Raw genomic sequence first — 19,230 nt, 5'->3', positions numbered from 1 at the left:
TTGTAACAGACAGATCTACTCTGACCAAGCCACTGAGCTCCCTGAATGCTCCCAGGTCACTCTGATTCACCTGACCTATTTCTGGAGGAGCAGTCACATACTACAGCAGCTCCCTCCCTCCATGAGGCACCATTGAGTCCAAACTGTTTTGGATGAAGTCCCTGCATTTGCCACATGGGCACCACCACTGGGGCCTGGGTTTAAGTCTCCAATTTTCAGCAATTTCTAGCACTGGATTCTACAGGATATGAGGTACTCCACAAGCCCCTGACGCTTCACACAGCGAGACCCTCCAGGGACAGAAATTTGCCAGGATTCAGCAACATGCAGCATCCAGAGGTATTTTCATTGGGAAATACCACAGAAAGGGATTTTTTCACAATGCACATCAACTGAACTCAGCAAACCACTCAAAGCTTGGAACAACGGCAGATGCCTGTAACATGGGGCAAACCCTCATCTTCCAAAGTCCTTTCCTTCCAAGCACCAAATACTGATGCAGGGAGAGAGGACATCAGCCTGTCAGGCTCCTCTGGCTATGGCACATCCTGGGACTGAATCTCTGATGTCATTTCAAAGCCTACTACACCTACACAGTGTCCTGGAAAGCAGGGCAGAGCCAGCAGCATCTGCTGGCTCCTCGTGCAGATCATGCTGACATGGGCAATGGGGTCATTTTTACTGGTGCAAAATAATTCCACAATAACGCACAGTAATTCCATGATATGAGCCTCTGATTTAAATCAGACACCCCTCTGCAGCACAGCATTTCTATCCTGCCTTGTCCTTGGCTCTAAGACACCACAGGAGGGAAAAAACCTCACAGATTTCTGAAGACAGTGGAAGCTACTTCTGTGGGGACTGAGGGTGCTCAGTGCCTTCTGAAGTCAGAGGCCTTTCACTTTGCCCAGGCCACAAGCAGATGCTCAGAGGAGGAAAGTTCCTGCTGTCAAGGCTCATTTACTCTCTTAAAGGGACTTAAATGACCTTCTTTGACTCTGGTGCTGGGTGGGTGGGTAAATTTGGACAACACTGTTGTCCCCTTTCCTATCAAATAACTGTGCTATTTTCAAAATACTAAGAGATCTGCTTGCAAGGAAAATTCTGTGTAAGAAATGGGGATCATCTGATTGCAGAAGCAGCTCAGCATCCTGCAGAGGACCATGCCAAAATCCTGGAGCTGCTGAAATTCCCACTCAGCCCTCTAAGAGACCTTTGCACAGGGATAAGCATGAGGTCTCTGTGCAGCAGAGAGAAGATGAGAAAAGAAGATAGGAGACCCATTTCTCACCTGCCATCCTGCCCTGAGGAGTGTGTACGCCTCCTGCGGAAAGAAAACAGAAGAGTTTGTTAGGAGCAATTTAAGCCAGAACTCCTGCACTGTCCCCAAATCTACCTCCACACCCCATGAGGGAGATGTTCTACTTAACAGCTGACACTTCTTCCAGCAATAATTAATCCCATCAAAGCTGTGTCTGCTTGCTCCCAGGAGAGATATAATTAAAATCGGTCATTAGCATTGCAGGGTGCAGGGCAGCCTGCCGGGATCTGCAGCACGGAGAGGAACGGCAGCCACTCGGTGCCAGTGGGAGCAGGGGAGGAGTGTCCTCACCTGTACCTGGGCTGCTCAGAGGTTTCCGAGGGAGATCGCTCGGGAACAGAGAGGGATGTTGACGATAGTGTCGTGGCTATGGAGGCCGTGGTAGCTTCTTCAAAGGAAGGAGGAGTGCAAGGGAGCAGGTCTGGCCTGCCTGCTGGCCCAGAGCACAGGCAGGGGAGAGGCAGGAAGAAGAGATGATTAGGTCAAACACCACCACTTCACCTACACCAGCCCCGTGAGAGGCTGTTCCACCATGAACCTGCACACCCGCACTGGGACTGGGCACTCAAACCACAGACAGGCAGAAGTTTAGCTGGGTCCGTGAACATGACAGCCTCTCCCAAGGCGTCCTCTGGAGAGAGCCAGTCAGCACCACTTCCAGCACAACAGGCAGGGAACAGAATGCCAATGAAGACGTCTCACTGGTGACCAAAGCTGGATTAAAGGCTTGGATCACCAGGGATAAATATCCAAGTGAATTAAGAGATGAATTGAGTGTCCAGTGCTTTGCACAGGGAGCAATCCAACACCCATGTGCCCCCCAGCACTCAGCTGTAAATGCAGCCAGATGGAAGTGAAGGAAAGGCAGCACAGAACCAGCCCATTCCTCTGTTTTCCAGTGGCAAGATCCTACCTGTTTTAACTGCCCAAACACTGTCATTGGAGTGCTGCAGTTCCCAGTCACCCTCCCTCCCCCCACCTTTTTTAAAGGGTAGAAAATGCAACTTTCTGATGGCTTTTGGGCTATGACTTATGGTGCCCCTTGGCAGCAGCTGTCTTGCAGCAGAGATGCAGGTGACCATTTTTACTGCAGAACCCCACAGTGCTGCAAAACAGGGATTTGGTCTCCTTTGATGCAGAGGTGTTGCATCAAGTACCTGCTGGTGCTGCAACAAAACAATGTACTCTTACCTTCTTCCCTGTCCTGGTTAGGTTTAGCACCTGCAAAGCACAGCAAGACATGCAATGAAGAGCTATCCATGAGGAAAGATCTGCAGTCGGTGCACAGTGGGGAGCTTGATGACAACAGGGGAGGATCCTAAGGAACTGCTAGGAAAGAGAGGGTAACCACAGAGCCAATACCCTGACCGGGGCTGTCACCTTCATCGTCGAGCGTGGGGTAACTCCTGGCCGCCCGCAGGTCGTACTGGGTGTTGTCCTTCTCGGAGGCCAGCTGGCTGGCCGAGAACGCTGCAGTGGGACCCGCCGTCTTCACGGCCAGCAAGGCACTGCGCCCTTTCTTCGAGGGGGACGACTTCAGAGCTGGGGGAGGGAGGGAGACAGAAGGTCAAATTACCACCACCAGCTACTGTCCCACCAAAGGCATTTTTCCCTTCACAAGGAGAGGCTCTGCCCTCACACACACACCTCCTGGACTGAACCAGGTCAGGTGCAGGGACTGGGTGGGAGGCTGAGCAGACCAAGGCAAGCTGTGACAATCTGAGGGCTCTGCAGTTGCCAGTTTTGCTCTGTATCATGGAATCTTGGAATGTTTTGGGTTGGAAGGGACCTTAAAACCCATCTCATTCCCCTTTCTCCATGGGCAGGGACATGGGCACTATCCCAGGTTGCTGCAAACCCTGTCCAGCCTGGCCTTGGGCACTGCCAGGGATCCAGGGGCAGCCCCAGCTGCTCTGGGCACCCTGTGCCAGGGCCTGCCCACCCTGTGAGTAAAGAATTTTTTCCTGACTTCTAATCTAACCCTGCCAGCTCAAATCCATTGTCCCTTGCCTGTCACTATCTGCCTGTATAAAAGTCCTTCCCCCTCCTTTTTCTAAGCCCCCTTTAAGCACTGGAAAGGGCTTTGAAGTCTCCCGAGAGCCTTCTCTTCTCCAGGCTGAACACCCCCAGCTCTCTCAGCTGTACCCCAGTGGAAAACCCTGCTCAGGCTCCAGCCCAGACTCCTTGTGAGGGCTGCAGCAGCGAGGCCGAGGCAAAGCCTCACAGCACAGCAGCCCCTGAACTTGGTACTTACAGGAATTCTTTCGAAATACTGTGTTGGTCATGAATTTGAAGAATCTCTCTGCATAAAAGCTGGGTCTGTGTACTGACACCGTGTCCTACAACAGCAAGAAGCAATTGTTTAATTTTAAAATGATCCCTCAAGGCAGAATTTCTGTAACAACCAACACAGTCTGTTTTATTCCAACATTTAGCACTGATAGAGCCTTAAAATGGAAAGGCTTAACTGAAACACTCTAATTAATGCTATAAATAACCCTGAAGCGTTGCCTCTGATTGCATTTGATTATATTCTTGCTGTGATTTTATAATGGATTTTGGTGATTTTATTCCTTTGTAGACTTCCTGGATTTTTTTAAACACTGGCCTGATTGCATACATGAAATTTCTTCTGGCTTTGCTGGCTGCCATTCCAAGTACACCTGGATACCTTTGCATGTGACACAGACACCCAAATTTAGCCAAGGGTCTCCATACATTTCAAATGTTTTTGTTTGAAATAGTAAAACTGAAGCTCTTTCTGCTTCTGATGTGTGACTGTGTTCCCATGACTTGGCATCTCCACATTTCCTTTGCCACATTAAGGGAAGCCAGGAGATGCAACACTGAAGAACGGTTTCCACATGCAAGGTTGTTCTTTCAGAAACACACACCTGGCTGCTGCAGGAATGAAGCCAGCAGGGAAACATGGGAAGGGATTTTCTGGCAGAGAGCTTGCTGAAGTGGAAACAGCCAGTCACCAAAGAGAACAGCACAGGGCTCCTGACAGCCCAGGAACACACACACCTGAGTGTGTGCTCCTGGTGTCACGGGAGGAAGAGAGGGACAGACAGGAGCAGGGGAGGAAAGCTGTGAGCACAACTGCTCAACATGTGAGGAACTGGACTGAGCAAGGAAACCTGGCTGGGAATAAGTGGGACCACCCTGCTGCGTGAGAACTGCTCCTTTCATCAGCTGCAGCTGTGCCAGCTCAGGGTCTATAAACAGCCACCAGGTAATCCTGTGAGTCTTGGACAACTCCTGCCTCTGCACAGGCACTCACCCCATCATGGACAAGGGCCTTCCAGGTGTGTTCTAACTTCTTGATGAACCTAATTCCAAGGAGAAGGGAAGAGAAAAAGAAAGGTACAGATTCAGGCATGCACTCAGTACTAAGCCCCCTTTCATACCCTATGGGGGAGATCCCTGAGCTGCCAATGTCACCAGGACTGAGCTTTGTCCAGCATCTCCCCAGCCAGGTCAGGACTGCCTGGGAAGTAGAGAAGGAGGAGATGGGCTGGAAGAGATGCACCTTCCACCCATGGAGATATGCTTCCCACGCTGAGGTGGGAAACTACTTCTTTATGAGCAGCTCATCATCCTGAACAAAGGGCTGTATGTTCCCACCTGTTCTAAGGACACGATGGAAGCCCATGGCCAGCTTGGGGCAGCCATATCTACTCATCCTCACAGTCTCCAGGAGAAGACATCCCCCCTGCTTTCATTTGGTACTAAGAGAGATGTTATCAGCCAGAAAAGACACACTGCCAGGTTACCTACCTGTATGACTGCAGGATATCTATGATTCCAACGTGCAGCAGGAGACGCTCTCCTTTGCCGTTCACTGCTGGGATCCCTCCCATCCTGCAGGTAAAGCACAACTTCAGCAGGTGCAGCCTCAGCCAGAGCACCTGTAACACCCAAGCTCAGGGGAAGGGCAACAGCAGCCCCGCTAAGGGGCTCTGGTGTGGTGTCAGACACATCCTAAAACCTGCGTGGTCACTTTGTGCACAACCACGGGAGTCACCGACTGACCTGGCCTGACCCCAGGTGTCCCAGGGTCACTGCCTGCATGGCCAAACACCACTGTCACGACAGAACCTGCATCATGTGGCACAGCTCTGCCTGGGTCACAAAGTACCACGGAGTTTTTTCCTGCCTGCTTTATTCTGGGGGTCAGGTTATTTATCACGTCAGCGAGAGCTGTCTGCCATTAGGGCAGTAAACCCTTAAGAGTGAGAGTATTCCCAGTCCACACTAATGCCATCCTGCCAAAGGTGCAGCAACCATCAGCACCAGCACACAGCCAAAACACAGGGCTACCAGACAGGCCACTACAATTATTGATGCAGCTTGAAGGACTGGAAACACCACGGTATTATCTCAGCTCTCAGGACTGACCCTCCATCAAACCCACAGCAGCAGGTTGCAGACAGCAGCAAGCAGCAAACTCCACAATTCCTTAGCCCAAGAGCCAGGGAGCCAGGCAGAACCCCAGATCAAGCACAGCACAGGCTTGGGGCAACCCCCAGCCTCCAGCTCCAGCAATGACTCCAGCACTTGGCTACACTGCTGTCTGCTAACCCCACTGGGATGGCCTCAGGGAACTGCCAGGGATTCCAAAGGTGGGAGTGATGGAGAACTCCAAGCTCCTAGGGACAGGCTGATCCCTACTTCTGCTCCAATATTTGGGTGCTGAGCTAGAACTGAGCGAGTCTCCTCCCTAGGGCATGGGTGGATGTTTAGAGGCTGTTACACAAGCTGAAAACCTACAGCCTGGCCTAAGAAGAGAGACTGCTGTGAGGCCAGAGCCTTACAGAACTATTTCCCACCCTGGCTTCCCCCTTTCCCACCACAATGGCAGCACTACCAAAATCCCAGGAGAGCTGCTCCCTTGAACAGTTCCTGTGGGCCTCATTAGGGACTTCCCACTCCAGCCTCCACCTCTGCCTCTCCCAGCAGCACAAGCGAGCCCAGGTTTCACCTACGTGTCGTCCGTGTCTATGGACTCCCCCCGGGCAGCCCCTCCCTGGATGGACTCCATGGCTGTGGAGTACAGGGCCTTCTGCCCCACGGGACGCTTCTCATCCGACGTGCTGTGGGCTCCCTCCGACAGCTGCTCCCGCTCGTGCTGGTCTATGTTATGAACCCCAAGCAGGAGGCTGTAGTCCATGATTTTAAAACTTTCCAACACCTACAGGTTAGTATTGAGTTCAAGAACAAAGACAAAATATCAAGCCAGCAGCAGAAATACAGACCCCTGAAGCATGGAATCAAAGCAATCAGAGCAAAGCATCCCATCCACATCCCCACTAACAACTCCTTTGACAGAGCCTGAAAGTTTCTGAACCAACAGTCACCTCTGGGCTTGACTGCACAGAGTTTGGCCAGCCCACACTCACACCAAAGGCCTGAAGACTTGCAAACAACACTACTGCATCTGCTGCACAGTGATTGGGAAAATGCTCCAGCAGAGCAGCTACAAGTGGAGCAGACTGCCAAAGTGTGATGCACCAGGCAAAGGAACACAGCCTCAGTCCTCAGAGGCTGCCATGAGATCCAACTCTACTGCTTGGCTTTCAGGGAAAAGGGCAGGAGAAAGGATTGATCCTACTCTGGGGTCAGCAGATTAGCAAGGTTCTCAGTCGGGGATTGCTCTTCCTCATGCTTGAGAGCCACAGAGGCTCCTTACCCTGCCTCTGAGCTGCCCCCTCCTTACCAGACAGTCTCGCTGCAACGTCTTCACCAAAGCGCTGAAGGTGTCTGCATCCAACATCAGGCCCTCGGGCATGTCTTGGATGAAGTCCAGGTCCTTGTACGTAGGGCTGGACTTTTCTTTTTCCTTCTTGGATGCCCGGCGTTTGTAGGTTGAGCCTTTGAGGTCAAATTTCAGGTGCATTTTCACCACTCGAGGCAGGATGTTGTTCATCACGACCACGCGGATGTTTTTGCCCCCGGACTGCACACAGTACAGCCCATAAAACTTGGGCAGCAGCGTCCGGGGGTTCTGGTTCAGATTCTGTAGCAAGGATGAAAAAAACCATGGAGAAAGGTCATTTGAGCAGAAAATCCCTGCTGTGTTCACCACAAAGCACGTCAACAGCTGGACTAGGGATTCTTTGCTGAGAGATTTTCTGAACTTAACAGGAGCTCAGTGTACACATTTGACAAAGTCCTGCATTTCAGTGGCTTTAGGACCTGAAAATACAGGGACTGAGATGTTCAGCATTCTCTGGGCAAATAACCAAGTCCGGAAATCCCCTACTTTCCCCAAGTACAGCAGCTAAAAAAGAGACACCAAACTGGGAGAGAAATAAACACAATAAGTGGGAACTTCAAGCTTAAAAATAACAGCTCTCTTTATCTCTTCACAAGCATCAGAATCAAGAGCCATTCTCCAGCCCAGAATAAACCAGGGTTATTTTTTAAACAAAACAACATAAATGTTCTCCTCCTGTTGCAGAGTTGCTTTATAAAGCAGTCAACCAGAGAGCACGGATATCCTGTTCTGCTGTCATGTCCTTTTTTTAGGCAGCGGAATGATTAGGAATGACATGACAGGCAGGATTTGCTTGTTCAGCTTTGGGCACGTTTGGGAAGGAAACAGAACTTCTCTGCACACAGGAAGGACAGACCTGACAGGTTCTGACAGACAGCAGAAATGGGACTGTATTAAAATTTCATTCCCCTCAGCTCACCCACCTGGGCACAGCAGTGAGCCCTCTTGGAGAGTGCCAAAAGTAACAGAGGCAGGTAAATGGAAACAGCTTTAAATAACTCAGGATGAAACCACCCTGCTTCCTTTCCCTGACTCCTTTGACATGGGTGGTTTCCCAGGAGCAGCAGAGCGATCAGGGGTAGCGTAGCACCACAGAACCCACAGACAGTGGAAAGCTACAACAGGTCACTCAGAACTCTGCATCAGACAGGTAAGTTCAGTTTAATTCACCAACTGCTTGGCAGGATGATGGCAGGATTAACAGAGCAACTCCATTCCCACTCAAAACCCCACACCTGATTTACTACACACATTCAGGCAACAGGCAGTGCTTTCCAAGAAAGCTCCTCCTCTCCAGGAATGTGAGTGTGACCTGCAAAAGCAAGTGATTCACAGAATCTCAGGATGGTTTGGGTTGGAAGGGACTGTAAAGACCATTTGGTTTCACCTCCTGCCATGGGCAGGGACACCTTCCACTGTCCCAGGCTGCTCCAAGCCCCGTCCAACCTGGCCTGGAACACTCCCAGGGATGGGGCAGCCACAGCTACTCTGGGCAACCTGTACCAAGGCCTCACTACCCTCACAGGGAAGAATTTCTTCCTGGCCTGGCTGTCACTAACACACAAGACATCCCATAACCTGGCTCCCTTGGGTAAATTTTCCCCAGTAAATACTGAGCGAGGAAAGGATTTTCACAGAACCAGTGTAGGATCACATAAACCCACTGCACCAGGCACACAGATGGGGCAGCAGCATCACTTATCATCACCTTCTCCTTGGCATCTCCACAACAAAAAAATCCCTGGTCATTCTAACTGAATGTCAGAGTCCTCATCCATAAAGCTGGAGCATCCAGCACAGTTGTGCAGGGAGACCAGCTCCTGGATTTTACACCCAAACAGCAGGCCTGGGTCCAATTTACTTCACCCAATGCAAGTCTCTGGGTCTCAATATCCTGCCTTGCCAGACTGATGTGCAAAGCTGGCTGCTACCACGGGGGCCTCCAGCTTGGAACTGCAGCCAGTGGGAGCCAGGACAACCTTGGGAGTAGCTGTCAAACAGCAGGAATGGGACAGGTTCAGGGACAGCAGTGCTTTCCCCACAAAACCAAGGTGGTTGTGTTATTGCCTGGAGAAAAGGAGGCTCAGGGGGGACCTTTTGGTCTCCACAACTCCCTGACAGGAGGATGCAGCCAGGTGGGGGTTGAGCTCTGCTCTTAAGGAACAAGGGACAGGACAAGAGGAAATGGCCTCAAGCTATGCTAGGGGAGGTTTAGGTTGGATATTAAGGGAACTTTCTTCATGGAAAGGGTTGTAAAGGATTAGAACAGGCTGTCCAAGGCAGTGGTGGAGTCACCATCCCTGGAAGCATTCAAACAATGTGTGGCTGTGGCACTTGAGGACAAGGCTTAGTGGTGACCATGACGGTGCTGAGCTGAAGGTTGGGCCTGATGATCTTGGTGGTCTTTTCCAACCTTAAGAGTTTTAGGATTCTGTGATTGCAATCAGCAGCCATCCCCAAATCCAGGCTGGGGCAGATGCACAGTGCCAAGCAAAGAGGAATGAACTAGTTCTGGGAAAAGGACACTAAGAAACACACATCTGGGAAGCCATTCTGAGGCCAGAACATGCCTCCAAACTGTGGCACAATTATCTGCCTCATGTTTACCCACAGAGTTTGCAAATAATCAGTAAGATTTGTGCTTCTGGGACTGGCTTCATGACATGTTGTTAACACTGGCCCTGGCATGGGGACAGGCCACAAGACACCCAGGTGGAGGACCTGCCCTGGGAGATGCTCTGGACAGAAAAGCTGCCATGACAAACCCGAGCTGGGTCCGAGCTCCTGGGTGATACACACCATGTAGTATCCAGGAAGGAGCTTCTGTAGGAATTCAGCTTCCTTGTGCATCACAGTTTTTATGATGAATTCATCGTCGCTGGTGACATAGAAGAGGGAGCCGCTGGCCCCAGGGTTGGACAGCTCGATCAGAGGCTCGTTACATAACGAATACTGGTGAGAAAAAGGAAAAAAAAGGTGATGTTTTATCCCCCGTTTATTGCAGATTTGAGTTCTATGCCCTCAAGGGCCTTCCCCAGCATGTCATCACCCTGGGAGATTAAGGGGTAGCAAAGCTCAAGTGAGAACTATTTTCATTATAGGTTAGGTCTGAGCAGCCAAACTGATGGACAATTTATAATTAGAGACTAAGATTACAGTTCAGAGCATCCCAACTGCTCAGTATCCAACTAATCATCTGCTTTCAGGAACATCCAGCCTTCATAATGACATCTTATCTGTTCCCATTGTGCCTGCACGCACGTATCGCATTCAGGCTCTTTGAGCACAGCCCAGCACACGCTGACGGACACAGAGGATTTCAGGAGACACCACAACCTGCTCAGGGAACCACGTATCACTGCACTGGAGGGAACACAAAGCACTGCCTGTTCTCCCCTGGCCTTGTGCTCTCCTATTCCCTGCAAAAGCAAGTGCCTGATCCACAGAATCCCACAACGGTTTGGGCTGGAAATGGCCTTAAAGCCCATCTCATTCCATACATGGGCAGGGACAGCTTCCACTAGACAGGTTGCTCCAAGCTCTATCCAACCTGGCAGTATTTTTACAGCCACATCTCACTCCATCAATCCTGCTGAAAACACACGACAAGACTTAGCCCAGGTGTGCAATCAAGAGGGATGAGCCCTGCTCAAGCACAGCAAAGAGTTCTGCATTGGGACCTGAACTGGGAGAACATGTCTAGTCACCAGGATCCTCAGATCCTCAGAGGACAGCAGGTCCTCAAATAAGGACTTGCCCAGCAGCGGAGGAAAACAAAAAGGAGAAAGCAAAGCAGGCGGATGCACTTTTCAGCTCAGTGCCCACCCAGATACCGCAGGGGTCAGGTGGGTTCAGGGCAGGATCACAGAGCTGCCCAGCGAGAGGTGAGATGGGGAGAGGGAGGTGGGGCATGGAAGGGAGATGATCAGAGCAATAAATTAAATGCTCATCATTATGTACTGAAAACAGCTTTCAGCTCTGCACAGATTAACAATCCCAGACTTGATCAAGTTAATCATCTCATGCATAATTAAAGGCATTTGCTGCTGTGGCAGGCAAGAGACAACCAGGAGAAGCAGAAACAACAAATCAGAGCCATGACCTTTGCAACTGAGGCAAACTCCATGCCTGTCTTCAGTTCTGAACACTCATCCATCGGTCAGCACTGCCTTGGCTGGCACAGGAAGGGTTCACTGTTACCCTCCCACCAGGCACTGGCACAGGTCTGTTTCACTGGGAGTGTTCAGCTGCGATCACCCCCATCTACAGGTGAGGTCACACAGAAAGGGCTGTTCCATGTGTGCACTCATGGGTGTGCTTCCTTCCCCAGTTCACATAAAGGCAAGGGCCCAAATTCAACCACAGTGCACTCGAAGCCTCAACAGCTTGTACTCCAAGGTATTTGAAAACCAGCCTTTCCAGCTCTAAGGAGCTTTTGGAGCACAAGAACAAGCTGTGGTTTATTCTGTCTTGTTAAGATGATTAAAATAACTACACTCACATAGCTCTCAGTGAGTACACAAGAAAAAATTCCCATCTTTGTCCTTAGAGCCACAGGGGACATTACAGGGTCGCACCCAGCAGAACACAACTCCTTTGGCTGGTAACAGTAAGTTATTGTTACCACAAGGACCAGAGAGGGAAGCCCATTGCAGGGCTTACACAGCTTACACTGTGTGCAGGTCATGGCCTCCCTCCAGTACAGGCTGGCAGCTGCCACTCAGCAAAAGCAGACTTGGAATCATGTAATGTTTTGGGATGGAAGGGATCTTAAGGCCCATCTCATTCCACCCCCTGCCATGGGCAGGGACACCTTCCACTAGCTCAGGCTGCTCCAAGCCCCGTCCAACCTGTCCTGGAACACTCCCAGGGATGGGGCAGCCACAGCTGCTCTGGGCAACCTGAGCCAGGGCCTCACCACCCTCATGCTAAAGGTAAATAAAGGAGGAAAAGACAGAGAAATGTAAAAATATATCCATACCAAATAATCATCTGGACGAATCCCAAAGAGCTCTCGGAAGTAGCGGAAAGCCACTGGGGCATAGGTCTTGAACCTGAAGTCGGCGTAGTGGTGAGCCGGGGTGAGGTTACTGCCTTCGCTGCACAGAACACACACATGGGCAGGGCTGTTACCATTCACCAGACATGGACACTCACACCAAAGCTACTGTGCATTTCAGATGCACTGAGCCTTGCCAAAAGACATCTTTGGAACAACAACCACCACCTTTCTTCTGTGGTAGGACAACAGGAAAACAGGTTTCAAACTATCCGCCAAAATCTATTTCCAGAGAGTAAAGGAACAACCACTTGCCAAGCAGAATATATTTACACAGAGAACATAGCTTTTATGAGCTTTGTTTATTCACAGTTAGAGAGCTCCCAGAAGGAGTTTCTTCCATCTAAGACATGGTATGATTTTGCAGAAGAAATTCTAGATGGACAGGTAGAAAGAAGCACGTAAGAAGGGTAACAAACTGGAGTGCACTGTGCTTCTCTGCAAGCCAGTGCACTGCAGAATCCAACACTTCCCACTGTTCTGTTTGTATGTCACGGAGTGGATTTAAAACATTCAGAGCATGGAACTCTGATCTAAAGACAGATGGAAGCTCTCTTGAAAAATCAGTGAGAGAAAAAGAAATAACTCACGCATTCATTCTTCCCCCCTTTTCCTTTACCTTGGGAAAAAAATGCTCTCCACCACGTAGAAGTCCTGCATCAGAACATCTCTCTCTGGCTTGGAGCTCAGATTGCCCACAGTATATCCAATCCCCAGCTGGATGGCCCCCTTCAGAGTGGATGAGGTGGTCTGGCAAAAGGAAAACAGCAGCCAGTGAGCATTTCACAGCAGATAATCATGGTAGCATCCCCTGCATTTCAATGCACCCGTGTCTGTGACTTCTGTGGGGTCATCTCAGGCACTAACTTGCTAACCAAGTTTACTCAGCTGCTGAAGAGATGAATTAGGGATTCAGATTTGCTGTTTGCAGGATTATGCTGTCCAAGGGTGCTGCATAAAAATCTCAACCAGATTAATAATTACTGGGCCATAACTTTTCCTCTGAGCCTGTCACCCACACTTGGGTGCCATCACCCACTCCCCAAACTCAAACCTTTTTGTAGGTGGTTTCCCCAGAAGCATCCACGCTTCGATGGCCAATCTTCTTTCCTTGGCCCGGCTGTCCTGGCAGTGATGGGCCCTGCAAAGAGAGCACAAGGACAGTCAGGGCACAGGCTGAGCTGCCACCAAGCACATACAGAGCAGCACAGCCACACTCCCACGCTGTACTGCACACAGGGATCACAGTACTGCCAGAGAAAACCCTGCAGAGTGCCAACAGGTGAAACTGATGCTCTTTGAATTCTACTTCCACCCCTCAAGAGGAGTTAGAATAGCAACACTCCACCTGACACCCCCACTGCTCGCTGGCAGAGCCCTCAGCAAAGATGCCGAGCTCGGAAAAGATCCAGCTGCCAAGGTTCCCCTGGTGCTTGACTGAGGTTTCCCATTGATTTAAAACAGTGATGTATTAAATCAAACAGCCACAGAGATTTATTCTTAAAATCCCACACCCTCAGGTGTCACACTGACACCTCAGGCTTTGCTGGAAAGATCAGAGCCAGCTGATGGGGACAGCCCAGCCCCACACACACTGAGATAATCCATTTAAGCAAGATCTCATCTGTTTACAATTCCAAGGCTGAGCCTATACAGGGTGAGCCACAGGAATGTCTCTTCCACAAGTTTTGCAGTTTACAGAAATGCTATAGACTGCCAGTACTTCAGGGTGACAACAAACCTGCTCCTGTCCCCTTGTCCTCTCCTACCTCTCTGTCTGCCTGGGCCTTTCTTTGCCAACCCAGGAGGTAGCAGGTTGTGGCTGCTCTTTTAACAGCCTGGTGTAATCAGGTGTTGGGAAGTTCCCTGCAGCTCCTTTTGCAGCTCTAAGGACTCTCTACTCCACCACCAGGTGACATAGCAGCCACTCCCAAGCTCTCTGCCAGGTGACCCCCATGGATCCTGGAGCCCATCAGACAGCTAGAAATGCTGGTGAGATACCAGCACCATTTCGGGGTTTGCTACATTGCAGAACAGCTTTGGATGCTCCCTTGAGTAGCACGCAGAGAGATCCAAGGTCACTTCCCAAGAGACATGGTTCTATCCCTGTCCCTCTTGAGTGCTGCACAGACCCAGCTCTGAACCAACGGCTCCAGCAAACAATGGATAATTTTGCTCAGACTAAGAAGTTCTTTGTACTTTAGCTTTTGATCAAGAGCTTGCAGTTATTTTTGATCAATCTGCTTGTACTAAGGGGCAGTCTTGAGTTCTCCTTCAAAAGTCCCATTTCCTACCCTATTTCATTAGCAGAGCCAGCCTTGCTCCGGAGCACTCCTCCTCCAGCAGCTGTGAGCAGCAGCACAGATCAGCCTCTCCTTCTACCAGCCCGCTGGATCTTACTCCATGCAAGCCCAAGCTGCGCTGTCCTGCCTTGCCAATGGCTCACATCATCCTCCCAACATGATGAGCAGACACAGGCAGGGGGAAGGGACTGCCATCCTAGGAACTGCAGTGACAAAAGCCTTTCCAGTCTCTTGCTCTGCTTGTGGCTGCTTCCAGGGCAAGAAACAGTGGCCCTATTTGTGCACTGAACTATGCAACCAACTTCCACAGAAGTTGAGCCTCCCACTATGCATATTCCTGTGCAGGTACAAAAGAATCAAGCGTGGCATTCCAGGGAAGTTTTTGGGAAGATTTTGCTGTTTGTGTATACAAATTCTCATCACCACAGGTGAGGAATGGGAAGGGGGATGTAAAAAAATTTGATCAAACAAAAATCATTTGAACATGATGCCCTAAACCACAAGTGTGGGTTTCAGGGAACAGCTTTCAGGCACAGAGCCTCCTACTTGATTCCCTGCTGCCAACTGTGAAGAGTTTTGCTCCAGAAGGTAACAGTGACTCAGAACCTGTGACCTGAAATATCTACAAGAGAAGATGAGTCCCTGGAGATGTTCCCCTGTTTTAGGGCTTCACAAATCACAGGCTCCCTGACTTGGCTCCCACCAGTGGGTAAGACCCAACACAGAGGGCCTGGAGATGCCCAACAGATGCATTCTTTAGTTAGCACTTCCAAGTGCTGGTGTGGAAGAGGCGCCCTCAGTCACTGACGTAGAGGCATCATGGATCACCCAGCCAACACTGGCCACGTGATGAGCACAATCCCTCCACATCCCTTCTGCAGCTGCACTGATGCCAACAAAGGGACCCCGGAGACCTGCCACTAATTTTATTTCTCCCAAATAACAGATATTAATTTTTAATAATCTCGTAAGTATTTTGAAATCCAGTTTTGATCAAAAAAGGCAGGCAAAAGAGTTTCCTAGAGCTCTGTGTTACCATTTTTCAACACAGGATTGTCAAACCCAGCTTTACACATCTCACCTCAGTGATGGCTGTCTTCTTTGGGCCCAGACCTGCAGACAAAAGGGAAGAGCATCAGGAAAAGTAGGGACATAAAATAAAAACCCCCAACCCAACCACCAAACCTCTGAGAAAACAGCTCAATGCTTTGTCTTTGCAAGTACAGCAGCCAGCCTTTAGAGCAGCTGGTTTTACTCCGTTTCAGCTTCACTAGTGCAGGAATCTGATGGTACAGGAGTCACCTGAACAATTTCATATTCAGAAGCACAAAAATGCACATTTTTTCCCAGCAACAGTATTTCCTACAGGCTTCAACAGAGAGGTCTTGCAAATCTCTGCTGCCCCATTAAGCAATGGGTCCACACTACGCTGAAGAGTTGGCTCCATGCAGAAGCCCAGAGAGACACTCCTGAAGCTGTTTTCCAGCCACTCAGAAGGCACTTGACAAACTATATTGATAATTGAATCTATTTATAGAATCCAATGTCCAAATATATCACACAAATGAACGCATCATTCATCTTTATTGCTGCCTCAGGAGAAGCCACTGCTGCTCCATTACAGCCAACGGTGGAAATCAGGGTTTTGCCTCAAGCTTTTAGATACATAATCAGAGCTGGAAACACAGGCCCAAACCCTCTGACATGAGGCCATCTCCCATTTCCTAGCCTGAGTTTGTTTTTCTGAGCCCAAGTTTGCAAGGAGTTCCTTCATTTCAGACAGCAGTGAGCACAGGCTCCTGTGTGGAATGTGGGACCATGAGATCCAGCCCAGCTGGCTCCCGAGAGCTACCATGAAGGATCAAGAGCTGCCAAAGAGGAGCTCCCCACACCACCCCAGCACCTCTGTGTGCACAGGCCAGTTCTCAGGGGGGAGTCTCCTGCACAGAACACAAACCCAAGGGACAGGTTTAATGCACCTGTTTCCAGGTATGAGCCTGCCACTCCCTGTTCCTGTCCTACAGCGTTCCTTATCAACCCATAATCCTTCAGAAAGGGCTTAATTTTGCAAGAGACCATCGAGTGGAGTTTTGAGTTCATCTACACTCAAATTAGGGGGTAGTCTTCTCTGGGGGAGAGTGTCTCTCCTGGCTGGACAGCAGGAAAAGCCTGGAGCACCCAACCCAACTTCTGCTGCTTCAGCATCTCCCCTATCTGGTGAAGGAAGAACTTTGACGGTTCACCTGTGGTACCTGTTCAACCCCCTCAAAGTGAAGCAGTGATGCTGCTCCAGGGCTTGTTTCAGAAGGAGCCTGAGCAAGAACTTGGGCAAACCTTCAGTAGCTGAAGCAGCTCCAAAAGAGCTGGAAAGGGACTTTTGACAAGGGCCTGGAGGGACAGGACAAGGCAGAATGGCTTCCCACTGCCAGAGGGCAGGGTTAGATGGGATATTGAAAAGAAATTCTCCCCTGTGAGTATGGTGAGGCCTGGCACAGGGTGCCCAGAGCAGCTGTGGCTGCCCCATCCCTGGAAGTGTCCAAGGCCAGGTTGGATGGGGCTTGGAGCAACCTGGTCTAGTTGAAGGTGTCCTTGCCCGTGGCAGAGAGTGGAACAAGATGAGCTTTAAGGTCCCTCCCAACCCAACCCATTCCAAGATTCCATGATAATGGGATAACAACAGCACCAGGGAAGTGTGTGACTCAGTTACATTTTGGAAAATATTTCATACTCTGGAAAGCAAATAAACAACAAACCCAACAAAAAACCCTTGGTGATCACAGGGGAGATGAAGCTGCTCTGACTCAGAAGTGCTGCAGGTTTCTCACTGTCCTGATCTTCACAAACTGGGCAGTCCCTCATGCAAAACAGGTCCCGTCATGTGGCATTTGGAGCTGTCTGCAGAGCACCCCCGGGCCTACAGCCCGGCCTGTGGGGCAGAGCCAGAGCGGCACGGGAAGAGTCACTTCTCATTATTTTCTTTTAAACAGTGCCCAGCTCCTGCGTCAGGAGCAGTCACTGAAACGCCACTCCGTGTGTCGCACAACCCCACTGCAAACGGGCAGAGGGAAGTGAGCAGAGAGGGAGCCCGAGGGGTGCCGAGCAGCTCCCCTCTGTCACACAGCCAGGCCGGGTCCCCTCCGCCCAGGGGGAGTCACTGACACGGGCGGGTGACACACACCAGGAGTGACGTGAACCCTGTCACTCCTCCAGCAGCGCATGGCTCAGGACCACCGTGAGCTCCAACTGTGCCGAAAAATTAGTTCTTTGGCCCAAGCCAACACAATTTTGTGATTATTGAACAAAACACCCTGCAATGGCCCAGAGAGTAGGAAGTAAGGCTCTGAGTGAGCATTTGGCCAATGAACTTCCAGGGCACAATCTGAAGCAGCACTTCCAGAGCACTGGGGAATCCAAAGGAGCGAGTGCTGCTCCAGATTGAGCACTGGAAATCGCTGGGAACGCAGCGCAGCTGAGAGCCCCGGGCCAGGGGAATGTGCTCTCCCTGCATGGCTGCCACCGCTCTCCTGCCGCACTAATCTCGTTTCTGCACTTTGTCACAATTCCAGAGCTGGAGATTATCTTTAATTTTGTGGTAATTACCACAAGCCGCTTTCATTCCCAGCTTTTAAGTGTCTGCTGCTGTACACGTATCAAATGTGGAATCGACGCCAACCACCTGCACAAAGGAAAGGTATCGGAGGCAAGGAACCGCAGGTCTCTGGGAGAAATGACGCTTGATGTGGGTAAGAGCAACCCCAGCAAAACTTCCCTCTGCCTCCACCAGTAATAAAAAGTAGTCAGCTTTATAAAATCAACTTGTCTAGTCAGAAAATGTAAAAAATCTTCCACTGGCTCCTCTCTGCATGGCACACGGCTGTGCTCAGCTCAAACAAGCTGACAGATGGCCTGGCAAAATCTGATTTAACTCCAGCTCCGGGGGTTATAGAGCCACGAGGCAGCACTGGGGTTTGCGGGAGTGGGAGCACTGCTGTGGGAAGTTTCGACACTTAACAAGCTAATTGAAATGATTCTTATCCGATTTGGTGTGGCTTACGAGGCTGTGCTCAAAAATGTGATGAGTGGCTCTGGAGGGGAAACCCTGAGATGAAACCCCAACTTTCTGCCCTGCCTCCAGTCTGTGCCTGGGCTCTGCCAGGCACTTCATGCATGCTTGACCTGCTGCCTTCAGTTCTGTTCTCATCTGTGCATGGCTTTGAGTGACCCTGTCCCAATGCTTGGGCTTCTACAGAAGTGAAATAAACACTTCAGTTGTGGCATTCAGCAATTCCCGTATCAGACTTAAATCGTGTTTTTTTCCATATTCACAGTCACATCAGCCATCTCCACCACTAAGCTGACACCCTACAGGACAGGCAGGAATTTCCTCCTGGAAAGCCTCTGCACAGGAAAGGGCTTAAGTTTCAGCTCTACCAGTCAGAGGAGCAAAACCCCCACAAGGTGAGGGTGGTGAGGCCCTGGCACTGGTTACCCAGAGGAGCTGTGGCTGCCCCATCCCTGGAAGTGTCCAAGGCCAGGTTGGATGGGGCTACCTGGTCTAGTTGAAGGTATCCCTTCCACTTCCTTCAAAACCAGCTGAGGCAGGTTGACTTGCCAAAACCCTTCATCATCAAAACAGGCATTAGAGGCTTCTGTCCCCTGGAAAGGAATTTCTTAAAAGGTTTACAAAAATCCAGCAGAAGCCTAATTTAATATTATAGAATCCTAGAATATCCTGAGCTGGAAGGGACCCTCAGGGATCATCAGTGCA

At 50.3% G+C, this 19,230-nt stretch overlaps 1 protein-coding gene across 12 annotated transcripts in view; it reads right to left on the bottom strand.

The window, feature by feature from the left end:
- The window catches only part of PIP5K1C (phosphatidylinositol-4-phosphate 5-kinase type 1 gamma), a 52,035-nt gene that overhangs the window by 10,624 nt on the left and 22,181 nt on the right, over nt 1-19,230 (bottom strand). For 4 of the 12 annotated variants that reach the window (XM_042023278.1, XM_042023284.1, XM_042023287.1 and 1 more), the window contains exons 2-15: nt 15,544-15,575; nt 13,214-13,300; nt 12,779-12,909; nt 12,082-12,199; nt 9,900-10,052; nt 7,041-7,340; nt 6,310-6,515; nt 5,102-5,185; nt 4,605-4,653; nt 3,576-3,660; nt 2,684-2,863; nt 2,513-2,542; nt 1,613-1,754; nt 1,292-1,324 (exon numbers count right to left, since the gene is read on the bottom strand). In XM_042023278.1, coding sequence (XP_041879212.1) covers nt 1,292-1,324; nt 1,613-1,754; nt 2,513-2,542; nt 2,684-2,863; nt 3,576-3,660; nt 4,605-4,653; nt 5,102-5,185; nt 6,310-6,515; nt 7,041-7,340; nt 9,900-10,052; nt 12,082-12,199; nt 12,779-12,909; nt 13,214-13,300; nt 15,544-15,575 — 1,630 coding nt within the window. The remainder of the gene's footprint in view (nt 1-1,291; nt 1,325-1,612; nt 1,755-2,512; nt 2,543-2,683; nt 2,864-3,575; nt 3,661-4,604; nt 4,654-5,101; nt 5,186-6,309; nt 6,516-7,040; nt 7,341-9,899; nt 10,053-12,081; nt 12,200-12,778; nt 12,910-13,213; nt 13,301-15,543; nt 15,576-19,230) is intronic. The other 8 variants (XM_042023283.1, XM_042023286.1, XM_042023291.1 and 5 more) reach the window with 4 other exon arrangements.

The sequence above is a fragment of the Corvus kubaryi genome, unplaced genomic scaffold (genome assembly GCF_017639235.1).
Source record: "Corvus kubaryi isolate FWS band 111438036 unplaced genomic scaffold, C.kubaryi_AGA036_p1.0 37241, whole genome shotgun sequence".
NCBI classification, from domain to species: Eukaryota; Metazoa; Chordata; class Aves; order Passeriformes; family Corvidae; genus Corvus; species Corvus kubaryi.
The sequence above is the reverse complement of the archived record's forward strand: the minus strand, read 5'-3'. Positions and strand labels throughout refer to the sequence as shown.